The sequence below is a fragment of the Macaca thibetana genome, chromosome 1 (assembly GCF_024542745.1).
Source record: "Macaca thibetana thibetana isolate TM-01 chromosome 1, ASM2454274v1, whole genome shotgun sequence".
Taxonomy (NCBI): domain Eukaryota; kingdom Metazoa; phylum Chordata; class Mammalia; order Primates; family Cercopithecidae; genus Macaca; species Macaca thibetana.
Window position 1 is genome coordinate 186,029,855 of NC_065578.1, and position 17,025 is coordinate 186,046,879.

General features: G+C 41.4%; 1 protein-coding gene and 1 long non-coding RNA gene across 4 annotated transcripts in view; one reads left to right on the plus strand and one right to left on the minus strand.

Moving 5' to 3' along the window:
* LOC126940775 (uncharacterized) overlaps positions 1-3,869 on the plus strand; it is a 77,021-nt gene extending 73,152 nt beyond the window's left edge. Inside the window, exons 4-6 of one of the 2 annotated variants that reach the window (XR_007720904.1) lie at positions 1,620-1,820; positions 2,252-2,391; positions 3,651-3,869. This is a non-coding gene — a long non-coding RNA (uncharacterized LOC126940775). The remainder of the gene's footprint in view (positions 1-1,619; positions 1,821-2,251; positions 2,392-3,650) is intronic. The other variant, XR_007720903.1, reaches the window with a different exon arrangement.
* BRINP2 (BMP/retinoic acid inducible neural specific 2) overlaps positions 1-17,025 on the minus strand; it is a 110,986-nt gene that overhangs the window by 23,772 nt on the left and 70,189 nt on the right. For both annotated transcript variants that reach the window (XM_050766905.1, XM_050766913.1), the window contains exons 3-4: positions 2,182-2,372; positions 900-1,108 (exon numbers count right to left, since the gene is read on the minus strand). In XM_050766905.1, coding sequence (XP_050622862.1) covers positions 900-1,108; positions 2,182-2,372 — 400 coding nt within the window. The remainder of the gene's footprint in view (positions 1-899; positions 1,109-2,181; positions 2,373-17,025) is intronic.

Consider the following 17,025-nt stretch of genomic DNA (forward strand, 5'->3'; position numbering starts at 1 on the left):
TGCTTGTGAGTTTCAGATGGGATAAAAGCAGGATATAAGACAACTATGAAGTCTTTTCAACACCTTAACATTATGCTTAGAATTTTTAAAAACCTGTATTCTCAAGTACAGTATTTTCACTGGTTTTCCCTAAAACAACATGAACTTTACTAGAAATCTCTTAGGTGTAAGTAGAGAAGATATGACGAAGGTTATAAAGTCACAATAACTATCGATCTTTTAAAAACATACATGAGATCATGTTACTCCCCTGCTAAATCTCTCCAGTGATTTTTCACTGCACTTTGACTTATATTAAAATTCCTTCTCATGGCACATAATCTGGCTCCAGCTGACTTCCAAACCTCATCTTGTCTTTGTTATTCACCTCCCCACCATCTCAGCAGTCTTCTCTGTGGCCCAACAAGGCATGAGGCTGGTTCCTGCTAAAAGGCCTTAGTACTTACTTAGAACAAGTACTTAGCACTTGTTCTGTCTGCCTGAACACTTTCCGCTCACTTCTCCACACAGCTGGTTTCTTATCATTCAGAGCTCAAAGTCTAAACCCCAAAGTGCCCTCCATGATCAATCTAATAATCATATGGGCTGCTCCCTCCCCACGCCCCAGGAAATGTGCACCTATGACTCTGCTTTTCTTTATTTATCATTAGAAATGACTTTGTTGTTTTTCCATCCTCCACTAGAGTGCTGCAGCCTGCCTCAGAGTGGGCGCTCTGTGAGCGTCTGCTGTGGAATGAGTGACCCCATCGTGTCTGAAGGCTGGCTGTGTCTTCATCAGAAAGCTTCGTCTCCTCTTCCATCAGTCCGCCCGGCTGACCTAGAGCTGGTTGAGGCTGGGGCCTCCCCCGAGTTCCTCAGTGCTTCCCGCACCCCCTGCCCAGTACCTCTCAGGTCATTACCTTGATGGCCCCCGTGGCTATCTGGATATGGTGCAGCCGTCGCAGGGTGCTCTCTCTGTCAATGAAGTAGGAGGCGGCCAGCTGGTGCAGGGTCTCCAGGGACACGGCCGAGCTGTTCCCACTGCCCCCGATTATAGAGGCACCTCCTGTTGTCTCTGTCTTTCTTCCCAGTTTCCGCTTGTCCACAAAAATGGTCAGGGACTCTTCTCCTATGGTGAACAACACGAGTGTATTGGTGAGGCTCTCTGCTCTCGAATCCCCTACCAATAGGAACATAAACCCTTGGCCAGGGCAGACCCAGCTGAGAGAGAGTGCAGCCCCTGCTGCCAAGCTCCTCCCCCAGCCCTTACCATCTTTAGAAGAAGCTCATCAGAGGGAGCCACAAGCCAGCGGCCTCGCTGCCTGAAAGGCCCTCTTCCAAAGCTCAGTCCCCCTGCCATCAGCTTATTTGCTTAACATCTTCTATTGAACTCTGTCTCAAGCAATTCTCCTCCATAGGGGAGACATAATTCTCTCTCTCAAATTGTTTACGAGGAGTCTTCGTGGCTTTTTCTGCTCCCTCGGGAAGGGCAAAAGCCTTGAAGCTCCATCTCCCTCCTCCCCATCAAACACTCAACACCAGCCTCATGCCGACAGCTGGCCTGAGCCCTGGGAGAGCTTGTTTGGGTCGATTGGACAGTGAGCTAAATGTTATAATAAATCCTGCTTCCTTCTTCCCAGGGCAGAGGGAACTCTGCATCTTCAGAGCTTTTGATCCTGCCCTGGTAGGTTCTAGCCCACATTGCTCCACCCTACCCCCACACTCCGCCCCACAAGAGGGTGATTCATCAGCCCAGAACCACTGGAGTTGTTTGGACAGTTTCCAATCTTTATCGAGAGGAAGAGGGGTCAGGGACTCCAGGAACTTCGACTTCTTTGCCTGTGAGTCTGACCATTGTAGCCACAGCAAACATTAGAAAGTGGCGAAGCCTCAGGGGTTGGGTGACTCAGCGAAGCGAAAACTGGGAGCGCCCCCTGCTGGCAAGTGCTTGTTAGGAGCCTGTCCACCTCCAACCGCCATACACAACTTCCCCTCCTCAGGAGAGCCTTACAAGCAAATAGAGATGCTCTGGGGTAAATTGAGATGTCAAGAGACTACGCTGTTTTCAAATGCACCAGAAAGACTTCTGAGGCAATAAAAGGCCAGGAGGAACAAAAGACTGTTGGAGCTATACTACATAAGTCTTAACGTTACTTCCAATGGTCTGGCAACCAATTAGCTTAGGATTGTGATGTTGCTTACCTCCAAGGGTGGCAGAAAGTAAGAAATGAGTGCCGTACTTTTTAATCAGGTTTTCTGTAACCTGTTGCAGATTGGGTCTCCTTCCAAGGAGGCGAATGTTCCGGATAAACTCTGGGGCGAGAGGCAATGGCAAACTGAAGAAGTCCTTCCTTTCTAGAGCCAAGTTGTTCACCTTCCAACGGGCAAACTCCCTGGAGGAAAAGCCAAGCGGTAAGGAAAAGCTGACCGCGTTTCAGAGCAAGAGGCATAAAATCTGAAGTAGGTAATGTTCTTCCTGCACTTGCAGCCACTCATCTCCTCTCAGCCCACATCCCCCCTCCCGGCCTCCACCCGCTGGAGGTGCCCAGTGTCTGGCAGAGGCCCCTTAGCCTCTCACCTGGCCTGTCATTCACATGCTGTAAGAAAGCTCTGTCTCCACTGACCTCCATCAGAGCCTCTCCCAGCCAACTTTCTCATCAGGCAGTAGTTGATTAGCGTATTCACATGAAGTCATGGTTTACAGTATCGAGTAGGAGAAAAAACACACATCGGAACAGTGGTTTGCAAAGATGTGATCTAATCACAGCTGTCTTATAGTGAATGAGTCACATCACCTGTCATGGCCTCAGTTACTCAACTGTGAAGTCAGGAGGCTTGCTCTAGAACCACTGCCCTCATATTTTGATCTCTGATCCCCTTCACACTGTTAAAAATTATTGAATCCCCATATTTGTATATGTGGCTTAGAGCTATTGAGATTTACCATTTTGGAAATTAAAACCAAGAAAATCAACATTTGTTATTTCATTTAGAGATAACATTAATAAACCCATTACATAAAACCTAACATTTTCATGACAACTGTATGTTATGAAACAAAACAAATTTAGCAAGAAGAGTGGCATGACTTTGCATGTTTGCAAATCTCTTTAATATCAGGCTTAGCAGAAAAGAGCTGCACTCTCATATTTGCTTCTACATTCAATCTGTTTTCATAATTGTGGATTTTCATCTTTGGTACTACGCTAAACTAAACAGATGGTAGTTTCTTAAAGGTTAGTTACAATATGGAATCTGAAATCATATCAGTGAACTTTTCATGCTTTGTTACATTAAATCCAGTGTTCCATATTGTAATCTGAATGGATCTTTCTATCCTGCATAATGTTGTAACATCATGTGTTGGTCATCTGGAAAATATCAGGTCACCGAGTTATGCAGATCTTCCACGTTTTGACACTTTTCATTATGTAATATTAAAACATCTCACTATGTAATATCATGACCAATCTCTTCAAAGTCTTTAAATATTAGGACAATGTCAAGTTCATGAGGATGAATGCAAGTTTTCTAAAATTTGAATTTTCATTTAAAAGTTTAAATTGTATTATTGGTAACAAATACTGTCAGGTGTTTTTCCTTGCAGAGGCTGGCTTAGTTAATTCATTTGGTTTTTTTTTTTTTTTTTTTTTTTTTTTTTTTTTTTGGAGAAACGTCTGCCAGACACTCAAGTCTGAATAATCATAGTTTGCCTGTCACTTGTGCTTTCAAGAAAAATGGAGTTCCATGAAAAAAGTGGCTAATTCAGCTTGCAACTCAACCACAAAAGTATTTTTCCTTGAGACAATTACAGTACTTAAGTAGCCTGAGATTTGCTTTATGTGCACTTCCCATTTCATCTTACAGAATATTAAAAACACATGTACCCAAGGGTCAAGATTTAATAAAATTAATAAATGTCTCTGTGTGTGTAGCGTGCACGCGTGTGTGTGTATGTGTGCGCGCATGTGTGGTTGTGTGTTTAGGTGCAAGTGTGTAATGAAGAATACATGACTCCTAGTGTTATGTGGTGTCACTGCCTTTATTCAAATTAAGGTACCAGCAGTTTTATTTTGTACCTTCAGTGCAAATGTCAACATGAACACTCTGAAATAGACTAAGAGGATCCATATTTTAAGAAGCCTTATTTTAGAAGATTGCAAAGTTGTTCGTTTCTAATCCTGTTGAAGATTTTAATTTTCAAGCTTTGCTCCTCATTGGAATGTTTGCATTTTAAAGGGGACAGGTTTATAAATCTTTGCCTTGGAATGAAATTTAAAGAATCATATCCATCAATGAGAAATGAGTTTTACATTGTCCCCCAAATTGTACTGGTAAGAACAGCTCCACTGCCTTAGGAAGCAACAAAATGTAAAGTGTTTACACCCTCTTCACCCATCCCAAATCTGCTCATCGTAACAGTGCCAAACCTTGGTCTAACCGTCCCCAAATGTCCATGACATGCAAATGATAGGGTTGCATAAAAATAAAATAATTAAAAATAAATAAATAGATTTTTGACAAAGATGCCAGGAACACACATTTGGGAAAGGAGAATATCTTTAATAAATGGTGCTGAAAAAACATAACATCCACATGCAGAAGAATAAAACTTATCTTTCACCATGTACAAAAATCGGCTCAAAATGAATGAAATACTTAAATGTAACACTCAAAACTATAAAACTAATAGAATAAAGTATAGGGGAAAAGCTTTATGACATTGATGTGGGCAAGATTTTTTGGATAAGAACTCAAAAGCACAGGCAACAAAAGCAAAAATAAACAAATGGGATGACATCAAACTGAAAAGCTCCTGCATAGTAAAGGAAACAACAGAGCGAGGAGACAACCTACAGAACTGAAGAAAATATTTGCAAACTATGAGTCCAGTAAAGGGTTAATATCCAGACTATGTGAAGAACTCAAATAACTTAATAGCAAAAAGAACAATTTTTTTTAAATGGGCAAAAGAGTTGAATAGACATTTCTCAAACGAATACATAAAAATGGCCAGCAGGTGTATGATAAAATGCTCAACATCACTATCATCAGGGAAATACAAATCAAATGCACAGTGAGATGTCACCTCACCCTCGTTAGAATGGCTGTTATCAAAAAGCCAGAAAATAACAAATGCTGGCCAGGATGCAAAGAAAGGGGAACTCTAATACACTGTTGGTGGGAGTGTAAATTAGTGCAGTCATTATGAAAACAGCATGAAGATTCCTCAGAAAACTAAAAATAGAACTACCATATGATCTAGCAATCTCACTACTAGGTACATATTCAAAGGAACTGAAATTAGTATATCAAAGAGATATCTGCACCCTCATGTTTATTGCAGCACCATTCAAAACGACCAAAATATGGAATCCACCTAAATTTCCACAAACTGATGATATACACAATGAAATACTATTCAGCTGGGAAAAGAATGAAATCCTATCATTTGCAGCAACATGGATGAACCTGGAGGACATAATGCTAAGTGAAATAAGCCAGGCATAGAAAGACAAATACCACATAACCTCACTCATATGTAGAGTCTAAAAAAGTTGATATCATGGAATTAGAGAGTAGAATAGTGGTTACCAGAGGCTAGGAAGGGTAGTAGGAAAGGGAAACGGGGAGAGCTTGGTTAACAGATACAAAGTTACAGTTAGGAAGAATAAGTTCTGTGCTCTATTACATAGTAGGGTGACCATGGCTAATAATAATGTACTGTAGATTTTAAGTAACTAGAAAAAAGGATCTTGAAAGTTATCACCACAATGAAATGATACATGTTTGAGGTGATGTATATGCTAACTCCCTTAATTTGATCATTATTCAGTGTATGCATGTATTGAAACATCACACCAATACACTGTTGTGCCAGATATGTCAATTATGAACAAAATTTTTTAAATTAAAATTATAAATACATAAATAAATAAAAATCCATGCTACATTTGATGCATAATCCCTCCATCTAACTCTGGAGGCTGACAGGGGAGGAGCATATGTCAAATGCTACTAGGGAAACAAAGAAAAGCGGGTGACTAATAATTCATGGTTCCAACAAGGTCTTCAAAATTCCTGCTGTGTAGCTTTATTTATCTAAGCAGGTAAGTTCATAATCACATATTGTCAGTTATTTCCTTTGTGCAGCAAGTGCTAAACTTTAATTAAGTACAGAGTATTTGTCAAAAGTATTTTCTATCCCAAACCCCACTGCAGGGTAAAGAACAGTTACCTAATCTCGTCTCTAATTGGCTGGATGGAAACTGGAATCCTCTCACTGGTTAGTTGATAATTACATTGATGAATCATAAAATCAGATTACTACAAGCAAACAAACAAACAAAAAACCTTAGGGTCATCAAACCCAGCGCCCTTGCTTCGGGATAGGGCACAGCTAGACTTCATTAACTAATGATTTCTAACCTATTATTTTTCTAGATTGCTAGGGGAAAAAGACATTATTACCTTTTCCATAGTTTCTTACAATGGTCAAAGCCCCTCACAGAAAGGAAAGGCCAACTTAGCATAGAGGTGGGGCCCACTTTAATTAAATATAATAAATAAAAATTGGTAGTCAGTTGTCTGGCCCAGTCAGACACTGGGTCTGGATGGGAATTAGTATTCTCTAGTTTTCTCATGTTTCTTGTAAAACAGAGAGGGCAAGAGGTTTACCTAAAGCAATACAGCCAGTTGATAATAGAACCAGAACAAAAAGCTAGTGTGCTGACCCTCCTTCTATGCTATTAACAGAAACTATGATGGCGGTGACAATAGTCACAACTGAGACTCAGAGAGACTAAGAAAGTAGTGTGGATGAAATCACACGGTTAGTAAATGACAGAGTTGTGCTTAAAACCCAGGCCAATATCGTACTGCTGTTTCTATAGCACTGTTTTCCTTCGAGTAGATGAGGTTAAGTATTAAGTGTATTTTATCAAATTCTAATTTTTTTGTGTTTGGTATCCTTTAACACACATACTTTTATTACCCAGAACATTCCACTTTTTACATTTTCTACATAAAACATGGATTAATTGTATATTCAAAACATAGCATAACGTTTGCACCACAGCAAAATGTTCCTGGATTAAGGCAATTTTAACATGCCCATTTGCAGGAGAAGAAATTGAGATGCCTCAAAAAGCCAAGTCCATACAGAAGGTTCATGGGGGGAATCACAGATAAAGGCCTGAGTCCAGCTCCTATGGCTGCTAAAGAAATCATAACACAGAATAATGAATGACCTAGAAAAAGGAATGATACCGTCTAAGGAAGCTTTTTATGAGCAAATAATAAAAAATAATAGCTAACATTTAATGAATTTTTAGTATGTGATAGGCATTCCAAGCATCTTACAAGGATTAGTTAATATTATATTCAAAACACCATATAAGGGGGAAAATATAATTATCTTCATTTTATAGATGATGAAATTGAGATACAAATAAGTTAATTTGCCCAGTAGTTTAACTACTAGTTAAGTAGTTTAAGCCAGTAGGTGGCAAGGTCAGGATTTAAACACAGACTGTCTGACTCCAGTACACACAGTCTTTGCCACTAGGCTATACTACTTTCACCTGTGAAACTCTAAGGAACAACTGTGCTATGGAGTAGAAGTGTGTGCATGTGGGGGAGAGAGTTTCAATAGTGCCATATAGGGACTATAAGGATAGGGACTATATTTGGAGAATTTCACTGGAGAAAGAATCCATAAGAATGCATACAAGTGGCAGCTGGGCGCCGTGGCTCACACCTGTAATCCCAGCACTCTGGGAAGCCGAGGCGGGTGGATCACAAGGTCAGGTGTTCGAGACCAGCCTGACCAAGATGGTGAAACCCGGTCTCTACTAAAAATACAAAAATTAGCCGGGCACAGTGGCAGGTGCCTGTAATCCCAGGTACTTGGAAGGCTGAGGCAGGAGAATAGTTTGAACCTGGGAGGCGGAGGTTGCAGTGAGCCGAGATTGTGCCATTGCACTCCAGCCTGGGCAACAGGGCAAGACTCCATCTCAAACAAACAAATAAACAAAAAAAATGCATACAAGTGGCTACATTTGCCAAAGAACAAAAAACAAAAAAGCCCAAATCTACTTTCATCACAAACTGCAGTGGGCTATCAACTCAGAATTAGGCTCAAGTGGGCATGGTGGCTAGTGCTTGCAGTCCCAGTTACTCAGAAGGCTGAGGTGGGAGTATCTTTTGAGCCCAAGAGTTTGAGTCCAGCCTGGGAAACATAGCAAGACCCCTGTCTCAAAAAATATTAGGCATAAGACCTCAGCCACAGGAGTTCGAGTCCAGCCTGGGCAACATAGCAAGACTCCTGTCTCAAAAAAGAAACATTAGGCATAAGTACTCAGCCACAGAAAGGTCCAGACTCTAAGGGCTCCCAGTGGTTTTCTCTTCAGCCCCAACTTCTTCCTTGCCCTTTGGGGCCCTTCATGGAACCAAAATAATGGAGAAACATCTGTGAGTGGTGTTTGAGCCAGAAAGTGGTAAAAATGTGCTTACAGAACTTATTAACCTGGTTCTTTCCAGCATCTGCAAACCTTAGAGGCAATACTGGAAGGCAGCCTGAGCTATTCAAAGAAGAAATGTTCATTTCCGATTTTTCATTTAGCAGTTTTCCCCCCAGTAATAGAATAATCAAGGCTCTTTTTTTTTAACTCAGAAAAGGATGTTTTCTATATATCAATTATATTAACACACACTGCTTCAATTAAGCCATCATCTTTGTTTCAATTAAGATATCAAGTAAATCTCCATTTCAATTTAGCCATTTCTCCTAAAATCTTCTCCCACTGTGTTTGTTACACAGTAAACAATCTGAGAAAGCAAACATTTCTAACAGCACTATAGTCCCTGTGTAAAGTGTCTTTAGAATAGGAGCGGCCACTGCATTCAGGGCTCACAGGTTCAGCCAAAGGGTAAAGAGAGCTCTTCCCTGTGGACTTTGCCCGTAAAATGCATTCACGTTGCACATATAAAGGGTGCTTCAGTAAACTGCTATAATTACCAAAAATTCAGTCAATTTTCCATCTTCCTCTAGCATGCTTTAGGTTAGCCTAGAGTGAACAATGTGTATTTCTGTGAAAGGGTGAACATACACATAAAATCATTAATAAAAACCAAAACGATGTCCAGGGAAGGGATAACCCAGCCTGGAAGGTATAATCCAGTGTGTTAAATCAGCCAGCATACTGACACTAAGAATATTTTAGATATGATGATATCTAAATAATCAGTGCTGAAGTAATTGTAGTTATCTTTATCCCAAATTGCATAACACTGGTGGCCAGATTGCCAAAAAGTGATGCTTCTGGTTGTACGTGAGTTTAGGGATTTCCCCAAAATCCAAAGGGGCCCTGCAATAGGAGAGTTGAACCACGGCCGTGCCAGATCTCAGGCACAGGAGCTTCAGCAGGGTTTTGAGACTGGGCCAGCTCTGGGTTTGAGGCAAAAGGGTCTCCGATGAGAATACTAAATGACTACAAATGTTCCTAATTCAAAAGATGTAAATAAAAAGCGCTGCCTCCAACTCAAGCTACTGACTCTTACGTCAGCAGCCACCTGCAGCACTATGTTACACAAGGTCAACAAGAAATCTCCCAGCAAGAATCCCCCTGCAGGGTCTCGTGCCTGAAGATGAAAGGCTCAGAAAGAGCACAGCTGGGGTCTTCCAGCCCAGGTGCTGTTTCCAGCAGCTGCACATGGAAGCACCACTTTCCAGGCTCATAAACTGAGAACATTGACCTGGCCCCTGTGAAGAGTCATTACCTATGAAGCCTCCCTCCCTATGAAGCCTTAAGGGGAAGAGTATGAAAACACACACACACACAAACTGTACCTCAGTGAAGCTGAAATCTAGAAGTACAGGTTGAGTGCCCCTAATCTGTAAATCTGAAATCTAAAATGTTCCAAAATTCAAAACTTTTTGAGCATCAACATGATTCTCAAAGGGAACACTCACTGGAGCATTTAGAATTTCATATTTTCAGATTAGAGATGCCGATCCAGTATAATGCAAATATTCTAAAATCTGAAAAAAAATTCAAAATATTTCTGGTCCCCAAAAATTTTTGGATAAGTGATACTCAACCTGTAATGAAGACTGTAGCCTACAGTGTGGGTGGTTGTGCTATAACTTCACGCGAACAGCCGGATTATTCTGTTACCAGTTTTTTAATAGATCTTTCATCTTTCCACCTCTGCGGGGGAAGCATGTTCAGGCCCATTTCCAAGTCCACAGATAGGGCTGTCATTTGGAAAGTCACATCCTGCATCCTAAGCATGCAGCTCTATCCACCCCTCTCCACCGCGGCACCCCTGCAGGCTTGGCACCAACCTATCCCGGTGTCACTGTGCCCCTGCATACTAGGAGACATTTGTTCCTCCTGCATTAGACTCCAGGCTGGGTTTACTGAGGAGGAAATCAATGCTGCTTCCAGCAGAGCCAACCAATCACTGCCTGCTCACTATTCTGCGTTTCTCAGAATAGGACTTGAGAGACTGTGGGGAAGTCTTAAGGCAGCCACGGAACCCACTTTGCAAACAATGACAGAAGGAGTGGGCTGTCAGGGTAGGGACATTGACCTCTATTCTTTGACCCTCCTGATCTATTTCCAATGATCTATCTTTTGGGGGCACACCCTCCAACTTTTTGTGCTCAAAAGGACTGCAGTGCTGAAAGAGACTGGGCTATTATTCTCCAAACAGTTGTCATGATATGAACCAAACTGGTTTTCCCTGAAAAATGAAGGTAAACACAGGACATGTTATTGAATAAAATATTTAAGAACTCTGGAGCACTGGCCTTAAGCCAAGCACATAGTTTTCTTGTCATTTTTCCTAGGACTTTACTTTGTCTACTTACACTGTCAACCAATGACCCATGGGAAATTTTCTCACATACCAACCAGTTCTGGGTAAGTGCAACTGCCTTTCTTCTCAGAGCCTTTGTCTTGGAGATTTGCCTTTCCCCAATTAGCTTGAGACTTGCCAATCGGACAGAGGAAACTCAGTAAATACCACTGAGTGTCACACCGCTGATTTTCCTAAAGAATTTCAGACACAGGAAGCCTTCTCTTTCTTCATCTTTCTACCAATATACCTCACACCCAGGGCTACTGCTCCCATCACAGAACTCAATCCACCAAGCAATGACATCACCATTTTGTCTTTTTCATAGGACTCACATTTTTCATCTTGAAAAACTCACATGAACAAGAATAGCCAAAGCCAACATGTACATTGAGTGATGCCAGTTTTTTATCCAGTGACTCAGCTATGATGGTTTCACATTCTCTATCAAGCTGGACATTTTAGGGGCTTAAGGATATATCATACTTTGGCTCCTATACAGAGGCAGTATTTCCAGACACATCACATCACCAAGAGATTTCTATCTCAACAACAGATTACTGTAATGTACTTGGCTATTAGAGACTTTACTGCTATAACAAATAGGATATGATAAATCTGAGCTATAAAAAGAAATGACAATAAAAACCATAATCCCATATATTGGTGTAGTGCTTTCCAGCGAGATTGGGGGGAAATGGTAAAGTAGTGATGGAACCCACTTTGCAAACAATGACAGAAGCAGTCAGCTATCATGGTAGGGACATTGACCTTCTCTATTCTTTGGCCCTCCTGATCTATTTCCAGTAGTCTCTCTTTTGGGGGCACCCCCTCTAACTTTTAGTGCTCAAAAGGACTACAGTACTGAAAGGGATGAGGCTATTATTCTCTGAACAGTTGTCTTGATATGAACCAAACTGGTTTTTTGCACACCATTTTTATACACGCTTATTTTATCTATACAGGGACCTTGGGAGAAAGGGAGAGAAAATATCATTGATCAACTGTTAAGCTTTTACATGTTAACACATGAGGAGACAGAGAAACTGAGAGAAATGACTTGCCCCAAGTCTCAGTTGACTAGTGGTAGAGTTTAACTAGAACCTACACCATACTACCAATGATTTTCTGCCTTTGTCTGTGACCCGTGTTCAAGCTCAGGGACTACTGTCCACCTTTGTCATACTTCCCAGGTGATTCTTTTGGCTTGTTTACCACTGTGGCTGGGAGAGATCCCCAGGCAGGAAGGCTTCAGTCCAGGAGTCATTTGGTTAAGTAATATCTCAGACCTTGCAACTCTTAGACACACAAGAGCAGAAATGAGGCCATCTCTTCCCTGATGTCCTGGTGCTCTCCATCTTTTCACTGTCTGGGAGAATTCAAGAAGCCTGGCATGGAGGTAATTTAGCAGCCTGCTGTGTTCTCAAACAACGGCCCGTAAACAATGATTGGCCAATTTCATTCTAATCTTCCCAATTTTGCTCTAATTAAAATCAAGCTGCAGCTTTCAAACAGTTTAATTAAGGCTGATTGGGAGAAATGGGGGAGGGGAGAGTCAAGCTTAAAGGAGGAGGAAGAGATCACTGTTTGGCTAGTCTCACACTGCCCTGGTGGGGCTTGGGGACATAGGGAGGGCACTGAGAGTGGTGTGTTTATAGAATCAACATGAAAGACAACAGACTCACTGGAATGAGGGCCCAGTGAATCTGTGCAACCAGAAGGAACTGAAGAGGGAGCTGAGACCTGTGTCTTCCCGGGCACACACTCTCAGGTCTTTCCTGACATCCCAAACTGCTCCCCAGCATCTCATCGGCTCAACTGTGGACAGCATGGCTCTGTTCACCACTATCTGCCTCCCATTGTGCTTGTCTTTGCTCAGCAAGTGGCCCATGAGACACTTCTCCCATCAGATGTCTTCCTGAGCTTCCTTTATTTACTTGACTTCCAGAGAATTCCCGCAGACTGGTAATTCCTTCCATTATTCTACAAGTTTATTCCTTTTGCAAAGAAATAGCCCCTCTGGTATTTTGGTGCATTTAATTTTTATATGGGTCATTCTTCTTTGGACTAAATAGTTTTCGTTCCTTCAACACAGTTTCCAGATTCCTAGGCCTACATGCTCAACCTTTTCTGCTTGCAATCAATGGTATTTCTTTTTAAAGATGGAAACCAAATTTGAACGCAATCCGGTAGATATATTCTGAGCCACTGAAAGTACGTTAGGATACAAGATCTGAATACATCATTATCACCATCATTATGACCATTATCATCGTTTCAGTTATTAGTGAGACCCTCTGTTTCTAGGAATGGAAGTAGATGCTTTATATATTTTTAAATTGTCACTGTAATCTTACAGATGTCAATGTGGTTGATTGAATCACCATTCTTGCCAGTATTAGGATGCCCTTTGACATGTTACTTTGCAATATCACTCACTTGTGAGGAGGGAGCTTATTTCCCTCCCTCAAGGATATTGGGTTTGACTATGTAACTTTGCTTTGGACAAAGGAATGAGGGCAGAAGTGATTGTGTGCTGATTCGGGACCAAGACCTCAATAGATACTGCACATTTCCACTCTCTGTCTTGCATTTCTGCCCTTACTATGAGAATTGCTTCCCCCAGGTACTGCAGGTGCTGCTCTTTTCGCCTGGGTCCCAGAATAAACACCATTAGAAGGAACACCTAATGGCCTCCTTGCAGACCTGCAGCATGAAGCAAAGCTAACCCAGCAAACCTACACATGCGTGAGTAAGAATACATTTTATTTTTTATTTTATTTTATTTTTTTTTTCTGAGATGGAGTCTCACTCTGTCACCCAGGCTGTAGTGTAGTGGCATGATCTTGGCTCACTGCAGCCTCTGCCTCCCAGGTTTAAGCAATTCTCTTGCCTCAGCCTCCTGAGTAGCTGGGACTACAGGCACATGCCAACACACCTAGCTAAGGAATAAATTATTTTTAAGCTACTGAATTTTGTTGATTTTTGTACGCATCATTGTAGCAATAGTTAAATGACACACACCACAAGTGTTAGTCCTATTTTATAGCTAAGCTTGTTGAGGCTCAGATAACACACACAAGGACACAAAGACAAGTAAGAGGTGAAGGCAGTCTATGCTGTTGCTGCTATATATTTTTTATTAATGCATTTGAATATTACATTCATTTTTTAAAGACAAAAATATTCCTTGCTAACAGTAATCATATCATCAGTTGGTATCCCATATTTCTTTCCAGCCCCAGAATTTTTTTTTCTCAAGTATCACAGTCAAGTCAGGTCTCTTATATTTGTGACACTGACATTTTTAACTTCAATTTAGGGCTTTACATTTCACCCTCTTTTTGCATTCCACCCTTTGTGGCAGAGGCTGGCAAGTTGTTTCCAAAGATGTTTCCATTTTCCTCCTGGGCTCACAGATGGACAATTTCCCACCCCCACCCCCACAGCTTCTTCTGCATTTAAACATAGCCATGTGACTGAATTCTACAGTAGAATATGAGTCCAGGTCTATACCATCAAACCTCTCATGAAATCCTTCATGCTGTTTCTCTTCCCTTGTCTATCAGGATCCAGGACTCTGAGGCCCTAAGGGATGGCAGAGTGATGAGGCAGAAGGAGTCTTGGTCCTGAATTGATTTCGTGAAGCAATCTCCTTTTATGTCCCTCATAAATTGTATTGTAGTGTGACATGAGCAAAAACATAAACTTTCATTAAGTCACTCAGATTTGAAAACTGTTTGTTTCAGCAGTTAGCCTACTTTGACTAATACTGTCTTGATTGTATCTATCCAATATTCTAGCCTGATGAAACCATCTTGGCTCTTGATCTCTTAACTGTATTGCCTAGCTGGATAAGGGTTCAATTATTGTTCAAGCAGCCATGCTCCCATTACTTCTCAGCTCAGCAACAATCCTGTATGTGGTCTCCCTTCTTCTTGCTTTCTGGGTCTAGGGGGAGATGGTATTGGTCTTGAGCCCTTGTCTTTTATGCTGTGGGATCTTGGTGTGTGAGTCGTGCTCTATGGGGAGAATACCTGTCACTGTTAATGATTTATTTTGAACTATCTATAACTATAAAATCAGTGGCTAGATTAACTCAAGCTACAGTTAAGGAGAGCAGTATGTAGACTGTAAGTGATAAATCTGATTAATGTACAGAGTTCTATGCATAAAGTAAATCTGATAGAGTAAGACTACCTATTCTTTCTTCTTTCTCAATTAATCCCTTTATTTTCTCCCTGTACTCTTCTCTAGATTTCTCACTTTTTTTCATATTTACTAATGGGTGACCCCTCACAAAAAGAATAAGCATTTAGCTTGAAATAAACCAAATCTTTTTTTTTCAGTTATCACTAAATAATCCTATAAAGAAAGTACTATTATTCCACTATTACTAATGAGAAAAAAATGAGGCTCAGAGATGCAAAATAATTTACACAACTAAAAGCAGCAGAACTGCAGTTTAACCCAGTCAGTCTGATTCTGCAATTTAAACTGCAGTTTAACCCAGTCAGTCTGATTCTGCAGTTTAAACTGCAGTTTAACCCAGTCAGTCTGATTCTGCAATTTAAACTGCAGTTAACCCAGTCAGTCTGATTCTGCAATTTAAACTGCAGTTTAACCCAGTCAGTCTGATTCCAGAGCCTTGAGTCTCAACCACTTGTTTACTCCTTCATCTAATTTCATCCCAGAACATCCTGCTCCTACAGAATGGTTTCATCCTCTTATTACGCCCTTATGTGTGGCAGACATGGTGCTGGGGTCAGGAGATATAAAGGTGAAATACAACATGCTCTTTGCCTGAAGGAGCTCCGAGCCTAGTGAAGAGCAAAGAGAAATAAACGAGTGCACAAAAATAAGTTCGTATGGCAAAACTACGAACAAACTGATGGGGAATCATAGGTAGGAGAAACTAACTCTTGTAGGAGTCAAAGAAGACTTCACATGGCGATGATAATTTAGATGAGTTTGAAAGGTGAGAAGGTGCTCAGAGAAGATGGAAAGAGCTTTCGGGCTAGAGGAAATGGGTTATGGAAAGACACAGGACAACAAGGGGCCTTCTGTGTCTGGGCAAATCGGAGGTATTCATTGGGACTGGAACAAAAGAAACACAGGAAGAAACGGTGGGGCACAGTCAATGGCAGAAGGTCAGTATTCATTGACTATTTGTTGAAATAGGGAATGAATGGATTTGGAAGTGACTTTTAGGCTAAGAAAATGGGTTTGGGTTTTATTTTTTGGGTACAGACAGACCAACAGGGACTTAGGCAGGTTGCATTAAAGAAGCAAGGAAACTACAAGTGGTAGACAATGAAGCCAGGGGAAAAGAAAAGGGGCTGGATTTGAAAGGCAGTTCTGAGATGGAAGCCACACAACTCAGATGGGGAGAGAATGGAGAAGAGGCAGGAGTTACAGTAGCCAGGTGGCTGTTCATACCAGAAGCACGGCAAAGAGTGTAGGAGATACAGGTGTATTAGGACCTCATGAGTTCAGCTCTGGCTATGATTTTAACCACACAAACTAAAGCTAGGTATACAAAAGCAAACTGAATAACAGCTGGATATAATCTTTGAACTTGGATGAGAAACCTCTATTCTCTAGACACAACTCCAGCACATTTCCAATGTTCCTTGAAGCACTGAGATTTCAACTCCAGAAGAGTCACCCTGTGTCCTGCGGTGTGCCTGTGACCTGGCGTCGTATGCATGCCCATCTGAGGCTTTCTTCCTTTTTCTAGTGGAGTGTACCCAGGAGGTCATACTTCACCATTTTGTCTCAACTTGCATGCCTAGGAAGTTGCTTTTCTCAGGGTCTGCGTTCAATTAACACTTTAAGGTTAACAGCTGTGGATCCTCAAGAGGTTGTCTCTCCCTGGCCACCTGGCCCTGCGGCTGCTAATGTAATACCTAACCTTGTTTTTAGACTCTCCCTTAATCACGTAGCCTTGTTTCCATGTGAATAGGCTCCCCCTTAGCTGAGAAAGCCAGGTGGCTGTTCATACCAGAAGCACGGCAAACAGTGTAGGCGATACAGGTGTATTAGGACCTCATGAGTTCAGCTCTGGCTATGATTTTACCACACAAACTAAATCTAGGTATACAAAAGCAAACTGAATAACAGCTGGATATAATCTTTGAACTTGGATGAGAAACCTCTATTCTCTAGACACAACTCCAGCAT